The sequence below is a fragment of the Melanotaenia boesemani genome, chromosome 4 (genome assembly GCF_017639745.1).
Source record: "Melanotaenia boesemani isolate fMelBoe1 chromosome 4, fMelBoe1.pri, whole genome shotgun sequence".
NCBI classification, from domain to species: domain Eukaryota; kingdom Metazoa; phylum Chordata; class Actinopteri; order Atheriniformes; family Melanotaeniidae; genus Melanotaenia; species Melanotaenia boesemani.
The window spans coordinates 37274379-37289866 of NC_055685.1; the positions used below are offsets into that span (position 1 = coordinate 37274379).

Genomic DNA, 15488 nt, shown 5'->3' on the forward strand with positions numbered 1-15488 from the left:
ATCAGATCCACTAGTGGAAGAGTTGCTTCTTCCATCTCTGGATCTGTTTGGTCTCTTTCTCCAAACATTTGCTGCACCTTTTCTTTCTCTGGATCTCCATGTCATCTTTAATTGGCAGCTTAACATCATTTTACCTGTTTATATTATTTGAATAATAGAATTCCACATTTTTGAGGGTGAGATTTCCTTTTAAATCCTTCAGACTCACCTCATCAGCAGACGTCTCTGTGCTAAGAATTTCCCATTGTGCGTTCAGAGGTGCTATTCTGCAGACCTTGGTTAGAACCAGTGTTTACTGGACTTCCTGTTGCCTTTCTATTATCTCTAACCAGTCTACCCATTCTCCTCTGACCTATGACATCAACAAGACATCCTGGTCCAGACGACTACTGCTGGATATTTTCTCTTCTTCAGACCATTCTCTATGAACCCTAGGGATAGTTGTGTGTGAAAATCCCAGTAGATCAGCAGTTTTAGAAATACTAAGACCAGCCGGTCTCATGTAGAGCAGTTTAAAGGCCTAAATGCTGCTTTCCACATAAACAGCATATCAGGAACAAATAATTCTTATCTGAGAAGGCGATTATACTAACTTGTGAGTACAGTAATAGAAGTTGGACATCGACCAACTGGAGCTGTCACTAGAACACATGACTGTTAATAATCAGCAGAATCAGATGCTTAAATAAAAAGAGCAGCACAAAAGTGTTTTTTTTTTTTTATCAGGGCCAAAGTCATCAGTTACTAAGTGTACAGCTGCAACCCGAGAAAAGATAAATACAAACAAGGGTTTAACAAGTGTTAAAATGACCCTTCTTTTACTTTTTTTTGGTCTCCATTAACTCTCTTTTTTCTTGCTTGCTGGTGTTTGGTCATTTTAATGCAACATAACATTTCCTGGTTTGGTTTAGGCCACAAAAAACTTGGTTAGGTTTAGGAGACAATGATTAAATTAAAAATGCTTTGCTTCATGATGTTAACTATACACACTGGATAGACATGCCACAAAGTTTTCCAGTGGTTTGAAATTCATAAGGGGTTATTTGTTACCTGAGAAGCATCCAAACAAAATTGTAGTGTCTGATGCTGACAGACTGAACCAATATGGGTCCAATAGGGAACACCTGTTTCCAGCACTTGCTTTGCTGAAAGCAATTTAAAAAAAAGCATTGATAAGCGTAAAATACATTCAACAACAAAATAAATAAATAAATAAAAGAGGTAAGAGGCTAAAGCACTTATAGAGAGAGAACAAAGAACCTTGCATAGCTGAGTCATGACACAGTAGGTTCATCAATACAAATCATGTGTGGTAATTTCATTCATTGCTGGTGTAAATATCTCATTTAGTCCAAACTGATTTGTGACATCAAAAGCTAAAAGAATATTTTATCATACTGCTTGTACTATACAGATACAGCCACATAAAATGGCCTTTGTTAGCCAGTTTCCAGCTACTTTTCAATCAGTTTCCAGCTCCTTTCTGACCAGTTTCCATCCAGTTTCCAGCCAGCTTCCAATGGGTTTCCTGCCATTTTACAGCTAGCTTCTAACCAGCTTCCAATCAGTTTCCAGCTCCTTTCTGACCAGTTTCCATCCAGTTTCCAGCCAGCTTCCAATGGGTTTCCTGCCATTTTACAGCTAGCTTCTAACCAGCTTCCAATCAGTTTCCAGCTCCTTTCTGACCAGTTTCCATCCAGTTTCCAGCCAGCTTCCAATGGGTTTCCTGCCATTTTACAGCTAGCTTCTAACCAGCTTCCAATCAGTTTCCAGCTCCTTTCTGACCAGTTTCCATCCAGTTTCCAGCCAGCTTCCAATGGGTTTCCTGCCATTTTACAGCTAGCTTCTAACCAGCTTCCAATCAGTTTCCAGCTGCTTTCCAATCAGCTTCCAAATAGTTTCTAGCCTTTTTCCACCCATTTTCCAACCAGCTTCCAACTACTTTCCAGCCATTTGCCAGCTAGTTTCTAACCATTATAAAAGGAAAAAATACCTGCATTTCCTCCATTTGTCTACAGTGGGAAACCAGTTGAAATTGGTGGAATGAAGTAAAATTGTTAAATATGCCTACATTCCATTAATATGTGTATTTTAACCAAATGTGGACTTGTTTTTTCATTACATGCAGATCCACTAACGTTTTTTTTTTTTTTTTTACCAGAAACCTTTCTGTAGAGACTGAGGCAAAGTCTCTGTAGGAGGCAGGCCAGGTTTAAGACGTGACTATACAAGTGTGGCGTGCAGTTTTTCCAAATCCAAAGTGCTTATTTCTGCACAGATTTAAGTAAAACTAATTTGAAATTTGGTCTCAAAAACAGGAACATCTGGTTTAACAAATATGAGCTCTACAGTAAATAAACCAATCAACCGTGTTTTCTTCAGTAGTGTGTACTGGTATGTGGTAACAGCATGCCCTTGTAGTGCCCTCACAATAAAATGTGCTGGGATCTACTGTCAGTCTGCACTAATGAGAAAGCAATGATGTACAGCTGAGACAGATGCCCAGCTCTTCACTCATGTCTCTGTCTAAATGAGCTGTGTCACAACATAACAAAGCAAACCCCATCAGCCATCACATTCTACATCTACATTTTCTATCTGTAACAGGAACAGTGAGCTGATGGTGATAAAACTGCACTTCACTGACTTTTTGTTACACCTCCCATTCAAATGGTTTTGTCTGTCTAGACATTACATGAACCAAAACTCCAGATCTTTTTTCTATTTGCACAATAGAAAAACAAGCTTGCTGTCTCGGTTGGTAGATATTACACATTTATGATCCCACTCAGGCATGACTGAGTGATGTGGGGCTCATTTCTGTAAAGAAAAACATGGAGACATGGGCTGGAACTGTACTGTTGTTTACTCGTGAGATAAGGCTGCTGCATATGCATTCTATGTCTTTATTCAAGCACAGCACATTTACAGCGATACACACTCAAATTCACAACACACAATTCCCTACATGTTGTCCTGCTACATCTGTTTGTGTTTCCTTTCTCCTTGTCTGACTGTGGGATTTGATTGTGAAGATACGGCCATTTCAACCCTTTAGTTTTATATTTGTGACAGAGGCTGCAGAAGAACAACAGGCTTGTAATCTGGCATTTGTGAGGGTGAATCATTTAAATTCTGGCCAACAACACCAACTGCTCTGTGGCACTAAAAGCATCACAGATTATAACAGTAACTCCTGGAATAGGCCTGTCACATTAAATTTGAAATTCAGAGGTCAATTTGAATGCATGGGTGTGTGCATAGGGCTTTCCAGCTATACCAACCTGTTTGAATGTAAAGTGGTTTTGCACAGGGTGCTCTGAACATTTATTCAAAGTCACCGTGTCACAAGGTAAACTCAGTGTAATCTGTCATTTAGCACCCTGACAGGTTGTTGCAGGAGTTTTTGATAATTTACTATTTGGATGCAGAAACAAATTGTAGCTACAATAAAACTACAAGATTCAAAGAGTCAAATGAGGTCCTGTTGAAATTTTATCCAGAAATAAGGAGAGTGGGGGAAAATGAGGCTCTAAATCGGCTCTTTCTGGGAAAATGAATTAACTACCCCTAGCAGCATATCACATGAAAAACAGGGAGCTTCTTGTGTTGCAAGGCAGCAGCAGTGGCAACAAGAATGTGGCAGGAAGTGTGAAGTTCAAATAGCCCAGCCCACAATGGGCAATGTTTGATATGAGGCATGTAGAATATGAAGCAGATGATGTGGGAAGCAGCAGAGTTTCCCTGAACTAGCCAACAGGGGGTTCTAATTTATTTTTGTCAACAACCATTTTTTCCTGATGAAAACGAGTTGATAAGTAACCCTGTAATGCCGTATGTACTGTGTTACATTCATACATGCAGTTTCTGACACCTTTTGTATCACTTTATGGTAAAAAACCTTGCTGAAAAACCTGTTGAGCACAATTTAATACTTGTCTTCTGCCTCCTGGTGGCCACAGCTTGCACTACAATGCTTTTTAAATATAGCACAGAAGTAAACAGTAATTTTTCAAAAATTATTTTTGTTACTTTTTTTAAAAAACATTTTGTTAAAGTACTAAATTAAGACTTAAAAAAATATATAATTTTGTCCCCCTTTTTTTGGGGTCTGGCTTTAAAGGGCTACATAAATATGAAAAATAATGCATGAGAATAAAACTTATGACGATGTGTGAAAACATCTTCTTTAACAAATAAAAACTAGATTGTGGAGTTGAGATCCATTGTGATCTAATTTAGTTGTGTGGGAAGGGGCGAGTCTGAAAGAGATCCAATCAGATTTAATCTCATGGCATGAATATTAACAGTGGGACAACAGTAAAAATAGTTTGGACTTCATTAAAATAAATACAACAAAATGTCAACAACACCTGCGAGAAAGAAGAGCTGGAAATTTAGACACAAGATATATTTGATTTAAAGAAAACTAAGCCACTTTCTAAACTGGAAAGACACTCCCTTTTGAAAACAACTAATTTAAATAAACATTTGCAGACATCCATGCTAAGCTAAGTATGCTAAAGCTAACACAACATCTTGAGCTACAGGTGCTTTCTCAAGGCTTGCAAAGGTCCACAGCTTCCATGGTAACATTAGAGAAATGAATGAACTATTAATCTGAGATGGAAACAAATTACTGACTGGCGCAAACTTAAGAAACATCATCACTTCACAGATACAGAAGACATCAGATGACAACAGTCCATAACAGGTTCATAAATATTTCGTCAGGTAAAACTTTAAACTTCAAGGGAAACTTCAAAATATTGCTCACATGATTCAGATGACTAAAAGTCAATTTCAGCTCAGCCATAACACCAGATTAAAATTTGCTGAAAAAATGAACAGGAAGTGACTTCCTCCAATAATGCTCCTGTTTTTCTTTGTCAAATCAGCCACCATGTGGGTTCGTAGCAACCGGTGTGTTGACATCCAGTTTCGGGGGTCTGACACAGTACCGTTTAGCAAAAAGTGTGGCCTTTCAGCCTCAAGATGCTGTGGCCAGCGTCAGCTCCAGAAATGTACATAATAAATTTCACTGTGCTGTAAAACACTAATCAGAAACACATTTTTAAGGTGAGAAAGCGACATAGTGTTAGAACAATTTTAAGCTATCAGCAACCTGTGATTTATCTGTTCCAGCCATCGGATTTAAGCAGGTCACCAGGTTTGAGGCCTTGGCTGATTGCTCATTTTAAATGGAGTGAACAAAGTTTTAAATGGGTAGTAAATGGTTTGGACCCCCAGCTGCTTTTATAAACCTGTTTAAACCACCCACAGTGGACTTCTCTCATCATCAATTTTACACTCATGTTGTTAAAAAAAAAAAAAAAGTCTAATTGTGATATTTAAATGTATTGTAGTATTTGACCAAGATTATGAATTTATCATTAAAGATATTTTTTCCTCCCAGCTGACTTATATAATTATTTGCTTCAGCTCAAAGAGCATGTTACTGTAAGAGCTGCAGTAAAGTTTTAATCTGAGCTGTTGGCAGGTTTTATAAGAACGTGTTTAGAAATATGTTGGTGCTTTTTGTGAGAGATGAGATGAGGATTGCTCTGACAGGAAATAGCAAGTCATCACCACCAAGCAGACTCAGCATCTATGCAGCTGAAAACAAATTAATGTACTGATGAAGTGCGTCTTTGAGTTGGGTGGGGGTGTTGGTGTGGGAAAGGCGGTGGTGGGGGGTCATAACATAAGCTGCCTACATGACTGATTGCGCTCATCCCCACCTCAGCTGAGCTTAGATCTCAATATCCACTGCTCCAAATCTAACCAATAATAATACGCCATTCAAACGACCCACAAACACAATCCATCATCATCTTCATCTTCATCCTTTCATCACCAAGCGGCTGGCAGTGATGTCACCTGATCCTCATCCCAATCGGCTATCATCTCCCGCTGACAACGCACTCTGGAAACCATCACCATGGGAACTGTTGCACACATCATGGGTGGTTGTCAAGGCAACCTGGCTGAATAATGGTCCTCATGTCTCACACGCCGCCTTTCCTCCTCTCGCCTGAGTCACTTGTTTATGTGCAGTGTTCCTGCTTGCAAAATGGATGGGGGTGGGGGGATGGCAGAGGGGTGATCTGTATACTCATTGTGGTTATCCTGGTGACAGCTCAGTCATAAAATGCTCCCTCAGCCCCCCCACTTTCCATTCTGATCCACACGCAACAGTGGGATCAGGATAGGGAAAGTAGAAGTGGATTTTTTTCTTTTTTTTTCTCCCTACTTTACGTGATCAGTTTACACACGGAGCTGAATGGATAGAGCGGGATTATCTGGCTCAAGAAAATTCAATTTATTGTTTAACTTTTGATTAAAGCCCTTTGGTCAGACTTTTTTATTTATTTACATTACATTTCCTCGAGGTGTTTGTGTGAGGCATGCTGGAAAGTCAGCAAATACCAATGCATTAGCATGCTGTAGCTACCAGTCTTTTCCTGGGAAATGTTTGATATATGTTTCCAGTGTTATATATTTCACTGTTTATATGTACAAGTGATTAAATCTTCTTTGATCATTGTTTATCAGTCTTGCTGTAAAGAAGACCAAAGTGTGGAGATCTCACTTTAACTGTTTTCATATCTATTAATGGAAATTATGGTTCCTGGCTTTTGGAGTGTCTGGTTTGTGTTAGATTTTGATCATGGTTTAGGGTTTTGGTTTGTCATGTTTAGCTCTGTTTTGATCTTGGTTTCTAGTTCTGGTTTTTGTGGTGTTTGGTTTTCTGTTTAGATCATCGTTTGTCATGTTTTGGTTTTAGTCTTGGATTTTGGTTTATAGTTCTGGTTTTTTGTCATGTTTAGTTCCTGTTAGAATCATGGTTTGGGTTTGGTCATGTTTAGTTCTGTTTTCCCTCTTGTGTTCCTGTGGTTTCTGTTTCTGGCTTGTTAGTTCACCTGGTCTAATCACTCATTCACTTCACCTGTTCCTTGTTACTCCCTCTATGCATATATACTCCATGGTTTTCAGTTTGTTCTTTGTCAGATTCTTGTATGGTTTATCCCTGTGGTGTGTGGTTTATCCCTGTCTTGTGTGGTTCCCTGTCCTGAAAGTAAGGAAAATAAACCTTGGTCTAAATAAACCTGCCTCCTGTCCTTGACTGCCTGCATTTGGGTCCTCACCACCTCTGCCACTCATTACAGCTCGAGGTTTGTCAGCTGCACATCCATGATGAGAATCTCCTGTTCCACTATGTCCCAAAGCTGCTCTACTGGACTGAGATCTGGTGGCTGTGGACGCCGTTGGAGTCCAGTGAACACATTGTGCCAGGAAAATAACCCCGATACAACCAGAGTTGAACCATTGATCCAGTGGCAAAGGCCGGCGCCTCAGATTGGTTTCCAGGTTTCTATCAGTCTGTTCCAGGGCAGCTGTGGCCACATCATCACCAAGTATGAATGAAGAGTGAATGAATGATGGAAACAGTGTAAAGTGCTTTAAGTGCTTAGAAAAAGCACTAAAAAGATCAAATCCATTATGATTATTGTTCATCTCCCATTTGAATGTGGAGCTGAAATGGAGACTCATCAGACCAGCAACGTTTCTCCATCTTCTATTGTCCAGTGTTGGCGAGTCTGTGTGAATTGTAGCCTCAGTTTCCTGTTGTTAGCTGACAGGAGGCACCCGGTGTGTCTTCTGCTGCTGTAGCCCATCTGCTTCAAGGTTGGATGTGTTGTGTGTTCAGAGATGCTGTTCTGCAGACCTTGGATGGAACCAGTGCTTATTTGACTTCCTGTTGACTTTCTATCATCTCTAACTAGTCTGCCCATTCTCCTCTGACCTCTGATGACAACAAGACTTTTTGGTCCAAACAACTGCTGCTCTTCAGACCATTCTCTGTAAACCCTAAAGATGGTTGTGTGTGAAAATTCCAGTAAATACTCAGACCAACAACCATGCCAGTCACTAACAAGCAAATTAACAGGTGGATTGAATAAAGTATCAAGTTAGTGTTCATGTCATGACCAGGACATGCCTCCATTATAAAAGCTTCTGATTCTTCAAATAAAAATATTTTCTTATCAACAGGATTGCCATTTATAAATTTGCGTTGGTGCTCTACAAAATAAAATGCGCTCAAATCACTTAAGCTCTCTAGTCAGCTGCCACAGCCACCAGGTGACGTCCACGCACCGAGCATCCAAAATACCTGCCGCCACCAACCCAGCAGCAGGCCCGCCTCCTGCAGCCCGAGCCGGGAGCTGTTCTTCAGCACCACCAAGCAGTGGATCCCGGAGCTTCAGCCGCGGAACAAAGTGAATAATTTAGCATCCAGCCTTTCCTCTGACTTCACTTTCTGCTCGAGGACACAGAGGCATGCTCCAGCACTGAGCTTTGGAGTGTTTTGGTGTTTAGGGACTGACCTTTCTGGGAGTTTCGAAGTCTGTGAAAGCCCTGCTGTTGTCCTCTCTGCAGCGTCGATATTCCCGACACATTGTTGCCCATGACAGGATGCTGACAGTAATTCACCGCGGCTCTGACTCCGTTCTGAAGCGACTGATGATGGCAGCTCGTTCAGACAGATCCCTCAGAAGTAATAAAAGATGAACTCTTCCCGTCACAGATGCATGACGTCCTCCGGTCATCACCCAACCACAGAAGCGGAAGAGGCAGCAGGCGCACAGGTGCGAGGAGCCAGAGCGGCGGGAGAGCACGAGCGCAATCCTGAATGGAGCTTTTCATCCTAGTAATTTGATGGCGGGTTAATCCGCTGCAGCCAGCTCAGAAAATCCTCGCGCTCAAACACAAATCACTTTTATTAGTTTGTCTGACTAATAGCAGAGATTTAATAACAAAACACTCTAATAAACTACGTTGTTGTTTAAATCAGATAAAATCGGAACTTGTTGAGATTTTTCTCTCAATGTTCAGATTTATGGGGTTAAATTATTTTGTGATTAAAGAATTAAAGTAGAGCAACAGGAGCAGCAGTGTGAAGGCCCGCAACGGACAAATGGCAGGTAGAAGAAGCTTAGCCTGCAGAGAACAAATACAGAAATCACGAACATAATGAGTGTTATGTCACAGCACATTAACTGTGTAAAGCTGCCATCTAGTGTAAATCAACAATAAACATCAAAACAATGAAAAGTAGTTTTGGTTTCAAGTTTGATCTTTGGAACCAAAATGTAATTAAAATCCCAGACAGCAGATAAAAGTTTCAGCAGCACCCTTTACACACCCGCTCATCTTTAAATTTGACTCTTGTCTGGTAATGACATAAAAATGAGTAATAATTTGAACTTAACAAGCCCATTTCCATTAAAGTTAGGACACTATGTCAAATATATACAAGAATGCAATAAATTCTCATCAGCTTATATTTTATTCCCATTTGAAGATAAACAACATGTCATATTTTGAAACTGAGACATTTGATCATTTCATAGGAAAATATGAGCTTGTTCTGAATCTGATAGCAGCAACGCAGGTCTAAAACTTTGAAATTGGGGCAACAAAATGCTGGAAGAGTAATTAGAACCAATCAAAAACAACTAGCAGAGCACTCGACACATAATTTGGTTAAATGGGAACAGGTTAGTCACATAAAAAAGGAGCATTTCAGAAAGGCAGAGTCTCTCAGATGTAAGAGATTCAACAATCTGACACCATCTCAATAGTCTAAATAATTTCAGAAAAATGCTCCACAATGTAAAACTGCAAACATTTGAAATATTTTGATATTGTCCACTGAAGGTTGGAGCTTCAGAGAATCAGGAGGAATCTCTGTGCACATGGGACAAGACCAACAGTCAAAACTGGATGCTGTGAGCTTCTGCATTAAAAGCAGAAACAAACAAAGTTCACCCTGAAATCAACAAATGCAAGTTAAAGCTCCATCACGCAAAGACTGCATTAGTGCCTATGGCGTGGGCAGCTTCCATATCTGTGAAGCTCCATCAATGCTGAAGGGTACATGGAGGTTTTAGAGCAACATCTGCTCCCATCCAGACAACGTCTCTTTCAGGGAAGGCCTTGCAGATTTCAGCAAGACGATGCTGAACCACATCCTGCATCCATCACAGCAACATGGCTTCACAGGAGAAGAGTCCGGCTGCTGAACTGGCCTGCCTGCAGTCCAGACCTTTCACCAGTACACAACATCTGGAGCATCATGGAAGCAGAAATCCAGCAACCAAGGTCCAGGACTGTAGAGCAGCTGGAATCCTGCATCAGACCAGAATGGGACAAAATTCCTCTCCTAAAACTCTAGCAACTGGTCTCCTCACTTTCCAGACGTTTCCAGACATGTTAGAAAAAGAGATGCTACACCATGCTGAACATCACCCTGGAACTACTTTTTCTACCATGCCGAACATCACCCTGGAACTACTTTTTACACCATGCCGAACATCACCCTGGAACTACTTTTTACACCATGCCGAACATCACCCTGGAACTACTTTTTACACCATGCTGAACATCACCCTGGAACTACTTTTTCTACCGTGCTGAACATCACCCTGGAACTACTTTTTACACCATGCCAAACATCACCCTGGAACTACTTTTTACACCATGCCGAACATCATCCTGGAACTACTTTTTACACCGTGCTGAACATCACCCTGGAACTACTTTTTACACCATGCCGAACATCACCCTGGAACTACTTTTTACACCATGCCGAACATCACCCTGGAACTACTTTTTACACCATGCCGAACATCATCCTGGAACTACTTTTTACACCGTGCTGAACATCACCCTGGAACTACTTTTTACACTGGGCCGAACAAAACCCTGGAACTACTTTTTACACCGTGCTGAACATCACCCTGGAACTACTTTTTCCACCGTGCCGAACATCACCCTGGAACTACTTTTTACACTGGGCCGAACAAAACCCTGGAACTACTTTTTACACCGTGCTGAACATCACCCTGGAACTACTTTTTCCACCTTGCCGAACATCACCCTGGAACTACTTTTTCCACCTTGCCGAACATCACCCTGGAACTACTTTTTACACCGTGCCGAACATCACCCTGGAACTACGTTTTACACCGTGCTGAACATCACCCTGGAACTACTTTTTACACTGTGCTGAACGTCACCCTGGAACTACTTTTTACACCTTGCCGAACATCACCCTGGAACTACTTTTTACACCTTGCCGAACATCACCCTGGAACTACTTTTTCCACCTTGTCGAACATCACCCTGGAACTACTTTTTCCACCGTGCCGAACATCACCCTGGAACTACTTTTTCCACCTTGCCGAACATCACCCTGGAACTACTTTTTCCACTGTGCCAAACGTCACCCTGGAACTACTTTTTCCACCGTGCCGAACATCACCCTGGAACTACTTTTTCCACTGTGCCAAACGTCACCCAGGAACTACTTTTTCCACCGTGCCGAACATCACCCTGGAACTACTTTTTACAGAAGTGTTGCTGCATGAGATTCACTATCAGCTCATATTTTCCATCAGATGGTAAAATATTTCAATTTCAACTTCTGATATGTTGTTTATGATCTACTGGGAATAAAATACAGGTGGATGAGATTTATAAATCATGAAGTTATGTTTCTATTTACAACTTTTTTGGAATCATTTTATTGAGTCTGTTTGAACTTTGCAGAAAAACGATTTGGATAACTCAGACATATATTTCTTGTAAAAACTAAAAAGGTTTGTTCTCAGGTTGGAAGACATTTCCATGCAACTGTCTGATCATTGGCAGTAATTGCACAAATCAGGCAGCAAATTGGCACTTAGCTGCTCTTTCAAGTTGAGCCGGAGTAATGTAGGTGTTGTTGAATTCTTTGGACTGTCATTTATAACAGCAGGTGGGAAAATTTTCTTTTTCCACTTGAGAATACTTCAAAATGAAGAGGACTGCTGTGAAAACCTGAATGGAAGATGGAGGTTTTCTGTGTTTTTTTTTTTTTTTCTTGTTTTTGGTAGATTAATGTCTTTTTCTATTGTTTTTCAACTATATTTGGGTTGAATTGGATTGTGTCTGTCAAAATACTTTCAGGTGACTGTTGTGAACTGGCACTGTACAAATAAAGCTGAATCTGAACTGAATCTGAATCAAATACAGAACTTCAGGGACTGAACAAGTAATGAGGATCTCACCATGAACAAAGGAAACCAAGGTGGAAAAAAAACTGAGGAAGGTGATGACGAATGAAAACACAGCCTGATGCTACAATGAAGAAGCTAATGTTGGTCTGTGGGTGTGGGTCAGTGTTTATGCCACTTGAGTGCATATTCACAACAAAATACACTCATGATTTGGACTAGAAATGATGACCATTATGCCCCATTTTAACTTTGTGTATTCTCTTGAGCTTTGCATCCATCTGTGGTCTCAGTTGATTCATTAGACAAAACAAGCTTGTTTTTATACTTAAGATTAAGAATGTTCCTTTGTAGTCTTCATCAGTATGATGATGCCAAGTAAAAACACTTAAAAGAAAAAAAAATCTCTTAATTCCTACGGTTCCTATGCCCCCAAGAGAAGACATGGTCTGACAAATAAGGTAACTGGACATAAACAGTTACATAAGATCTGAGCTGGAGGAAGATGATGAAGATGTTTCAAAGCTCTCAGCTTCAGGCTTTTCATCGTCACCGCACATTGAAAACCTGACCTGTGTTGTTAGACACGCTGAGTCAGACACATTTTCTGATCATACCTTCACATCTCCAGAAGTTTCCACCTAGCTTTTACAGTCTTTTTATAAAGAGGACAGATGAAAGGAAGTGCCACTGGGCTTTTTTTCTGAACTCAAGATCAGCTTGGGACATGAGCAACTGCCGAACACTGGCAGAGGTAAACTTAGCTTTAAAAAGAGCACTGATGGAAAAGTGGAAACTCAGAGGCGGTGAGATTCAGTTTCATGGTCATCATAGTGTTTCAGAGCTGAGGTGAAACACATCAGGTCGTCATCTTACTGTTTCTATAATTAGCTTTAGCCAGACTCTCCAGAGAGATGCAGTAGAATTCAACAGGAGGTGAACCAGCTGCTAAACCAACATGGAGGCCATGACATCGGGCGATGTCAACATGGGAGCTGCGGGGCCAAGAAGGCACAAGAGGAATGCAAGAAAGTGGAGCTGCCAGTGGAGCTAAACAAGGAGCTAAACACGAACAAAGGTGAGAGACAAGCTTAAACCAACCAACACACTCATAAACACACTTCAACAGAAGCTGGCTGACACACACATGCACACACATGAAAGCCTACTTTATAGTGAACACACACAAATGGAAACAGGCTTTACACAGTGTGAGCTTTGCTAAAGAAAAGAAAGAAAATCAGAACCGGACTCTGGATTAAACAGGAACGTTTCTGTTACCGTCAAACCAGGAGGTTAGTAGTTATATTCTTAAATCTTACTGAATAAACATTTTCTGTACTTGAAAACATTACAGAGGTTGTATTTATGGTGTAAAGACAACAACAAACTGAGCTTTTAGATTAGATTCAACTTTATTGTCATTACACATGTACAAGTACATGGCAACTCAGTGCAGTTTAGCATCTAGCCAGAAGTGCAAAAGCATCAAGTGCAGATATAATAAATTAAATATGTACACGGTATGTAATGAGAATATTTTACAGTGATTTACAGAATGAACTATGAACATATCCAGATTAATATGGGCTTTAAATATAGTCAACTATAAACAGAAACTATGAACATAATTTACAGGACAGATGACAAATTATGCTGTACAAAGCTACAAGTGGAATGACATTAAATATTGCCTGAGGGCAGTGGGGAAAACAGTCTATGGGCAGGGTGGGAGGCTTAATAATGCTGCTGGCTTAGTTCAGACAACGCTTCTTCTGGAAGTCCTCGATGGCTGGAAGTGGAGTTCCTGCGATGCGTTGGGCAGTTTTCACCCCCGGCTGCAGTGCCTTTCGCTCCCCGATAGAGCAGCTTCCATACCAGACTGTGACACAGTTTGTTAGGATGCTTTTGGTCACACAGCGGTAAAAGTTCACCAGGATGACTGAAGACAGGTGGTTCTTCTTCAGTGTCCTCAAGAAGAACAGGTGTTGGTGAACTTTCTTGACCAGACTGGAGGTATTAGTGGTCCAGAACAGGTCCTCTGAGATGTGGGTCCCCAGGAACTTGAAGCTGGAGACACGCTCTACGGCCTTCCCGTTGATACAGATGGGGTCGTGGGTGACTCTTTTCTCCTTCCTGAATTTCACAATGAGCTCCTCGGTCTTGCTGGTGTTGAGGAGCAGGTTATTTGCAGTGCACCACGTGGCCAGGTGCTGCACCTCTTCTCTGTAGGCGGTCTTATCTTTGTTCCTGATGAGACCAATCACTGTGGTGTTGTCTGCAAACTTGATGATGGAGTTGGATCCATGCACAGGTCTGCAGTCGTGGGTGAAGAGGGAGAAGAGGAATGGGCTCAGCACACAGCCCTGTGGCACCCCAGTGTTGAGGGTGATGGTGGTGGAGCAGGTGTGGCCTGACCTAACGTGTTGTGGTCTGTTGGTCAGGACGTCCATAATCCAATTGCAGAGGGATGTGTCGGTGTCCAGATCTCCAAGTTTAGTGATTAACTTGGAGGGGATGACGGTGTTGAATGCTGAGCTGAAGTCAGCAAATAGCAACCGTGCATATGTGTTGCTGTTGTCCAGGTGTGTGAGCACAGAGTGCAGTGATATGGAAACTGCATCATCTATGCTCCTGTTGCTGTGGTAGGCAAAGTGGTGTGGATCCATTGTGGGTGGGAGGGAGTTCTCCAGGTGTGCCAGGACCAGCCGCTCAAAGCACTTCATAATGGTGGATGTGAGTGCTACTGGGCGGTAGTCATTGAGGCAAACCGGGTTGGAGTGTTTTGGCACTGGCACAATGGATGCAGATTTGAAGCATGTTGGCACAACAGCTTGGGCAAGGGACAGGTTGAAAATGTCCGTGAAGATCCCAGCGTAGGTACCCGCCATGTTAGTATAAACATGGCCTAAAGTTTTGTTTCCTCTGGTGTTGCAGGAAATGTTGTTTGCTAATAGCCGCATGTAGTTTGTTCATTTCAAGCTTGGCATTAGCATCCGGGAGAATGTAAGCTGCAGTTACGATGGTGGATGTGATCTCCCGTGGCAGAAAAAACGTCTACACTAAACCATGAGAAACTCTAGGTTAGCTAAACAGTGTCTCTCAAGAGTAACAGAGTCTGTACGCCAGGCCTTGTTGACATGAATGCACAGACCTCCGCCTTGGGTTTTACCGGAGGCATCAGCTGATCTATCTACCTCGTGTATGGAGCGTCCGGCTAGCTCAATAGCGCTGTCCGGTACACGGCAGTGTAGCCATGTTTCTGTGAAGATCTAAAAGTCTCTTACTGCAGCTGTCGAGTCGTATCTCGAAGCAGATTCGTATCTTTAGTCATCTTAGAAAAGCACATTGCTCTACTGGCATCTCATCCTTTTTTGACATCATGTCGATGTACACAGGCAGTGATGACAACTGCTACTCTGCTGT

At 41.5% G+C, this 15488-nt stretch overlaps 1 protein-coding gene across 1 annotated transcript in view; it reads right to left on the minus strand.

Moving 5' to 3' along the window:
• Positions 1 to 8937, minus strand: part of neurl1aa (neuralized E3 ubiquitin protein ligase 1Aa) — a 93077-nt gene extending 84140 nt beyond the window's left edge. Inside the window, exon 1 of the mRNA XM_041983858.1 lies at positions 8391 to 8937. Within this exon, the coding sequence (XP_041839792.1) occupies positions 8391 to 8472 (82 nt within the window). The 5' untranslated portion in view covers positions 8473 to 8937. The remainder of the gene's footprint in view (positions 1 to 8390) is intronic.
• Between the last annotated feature and the right edge of the window lie 6551 nt (positions 8938 to 15488).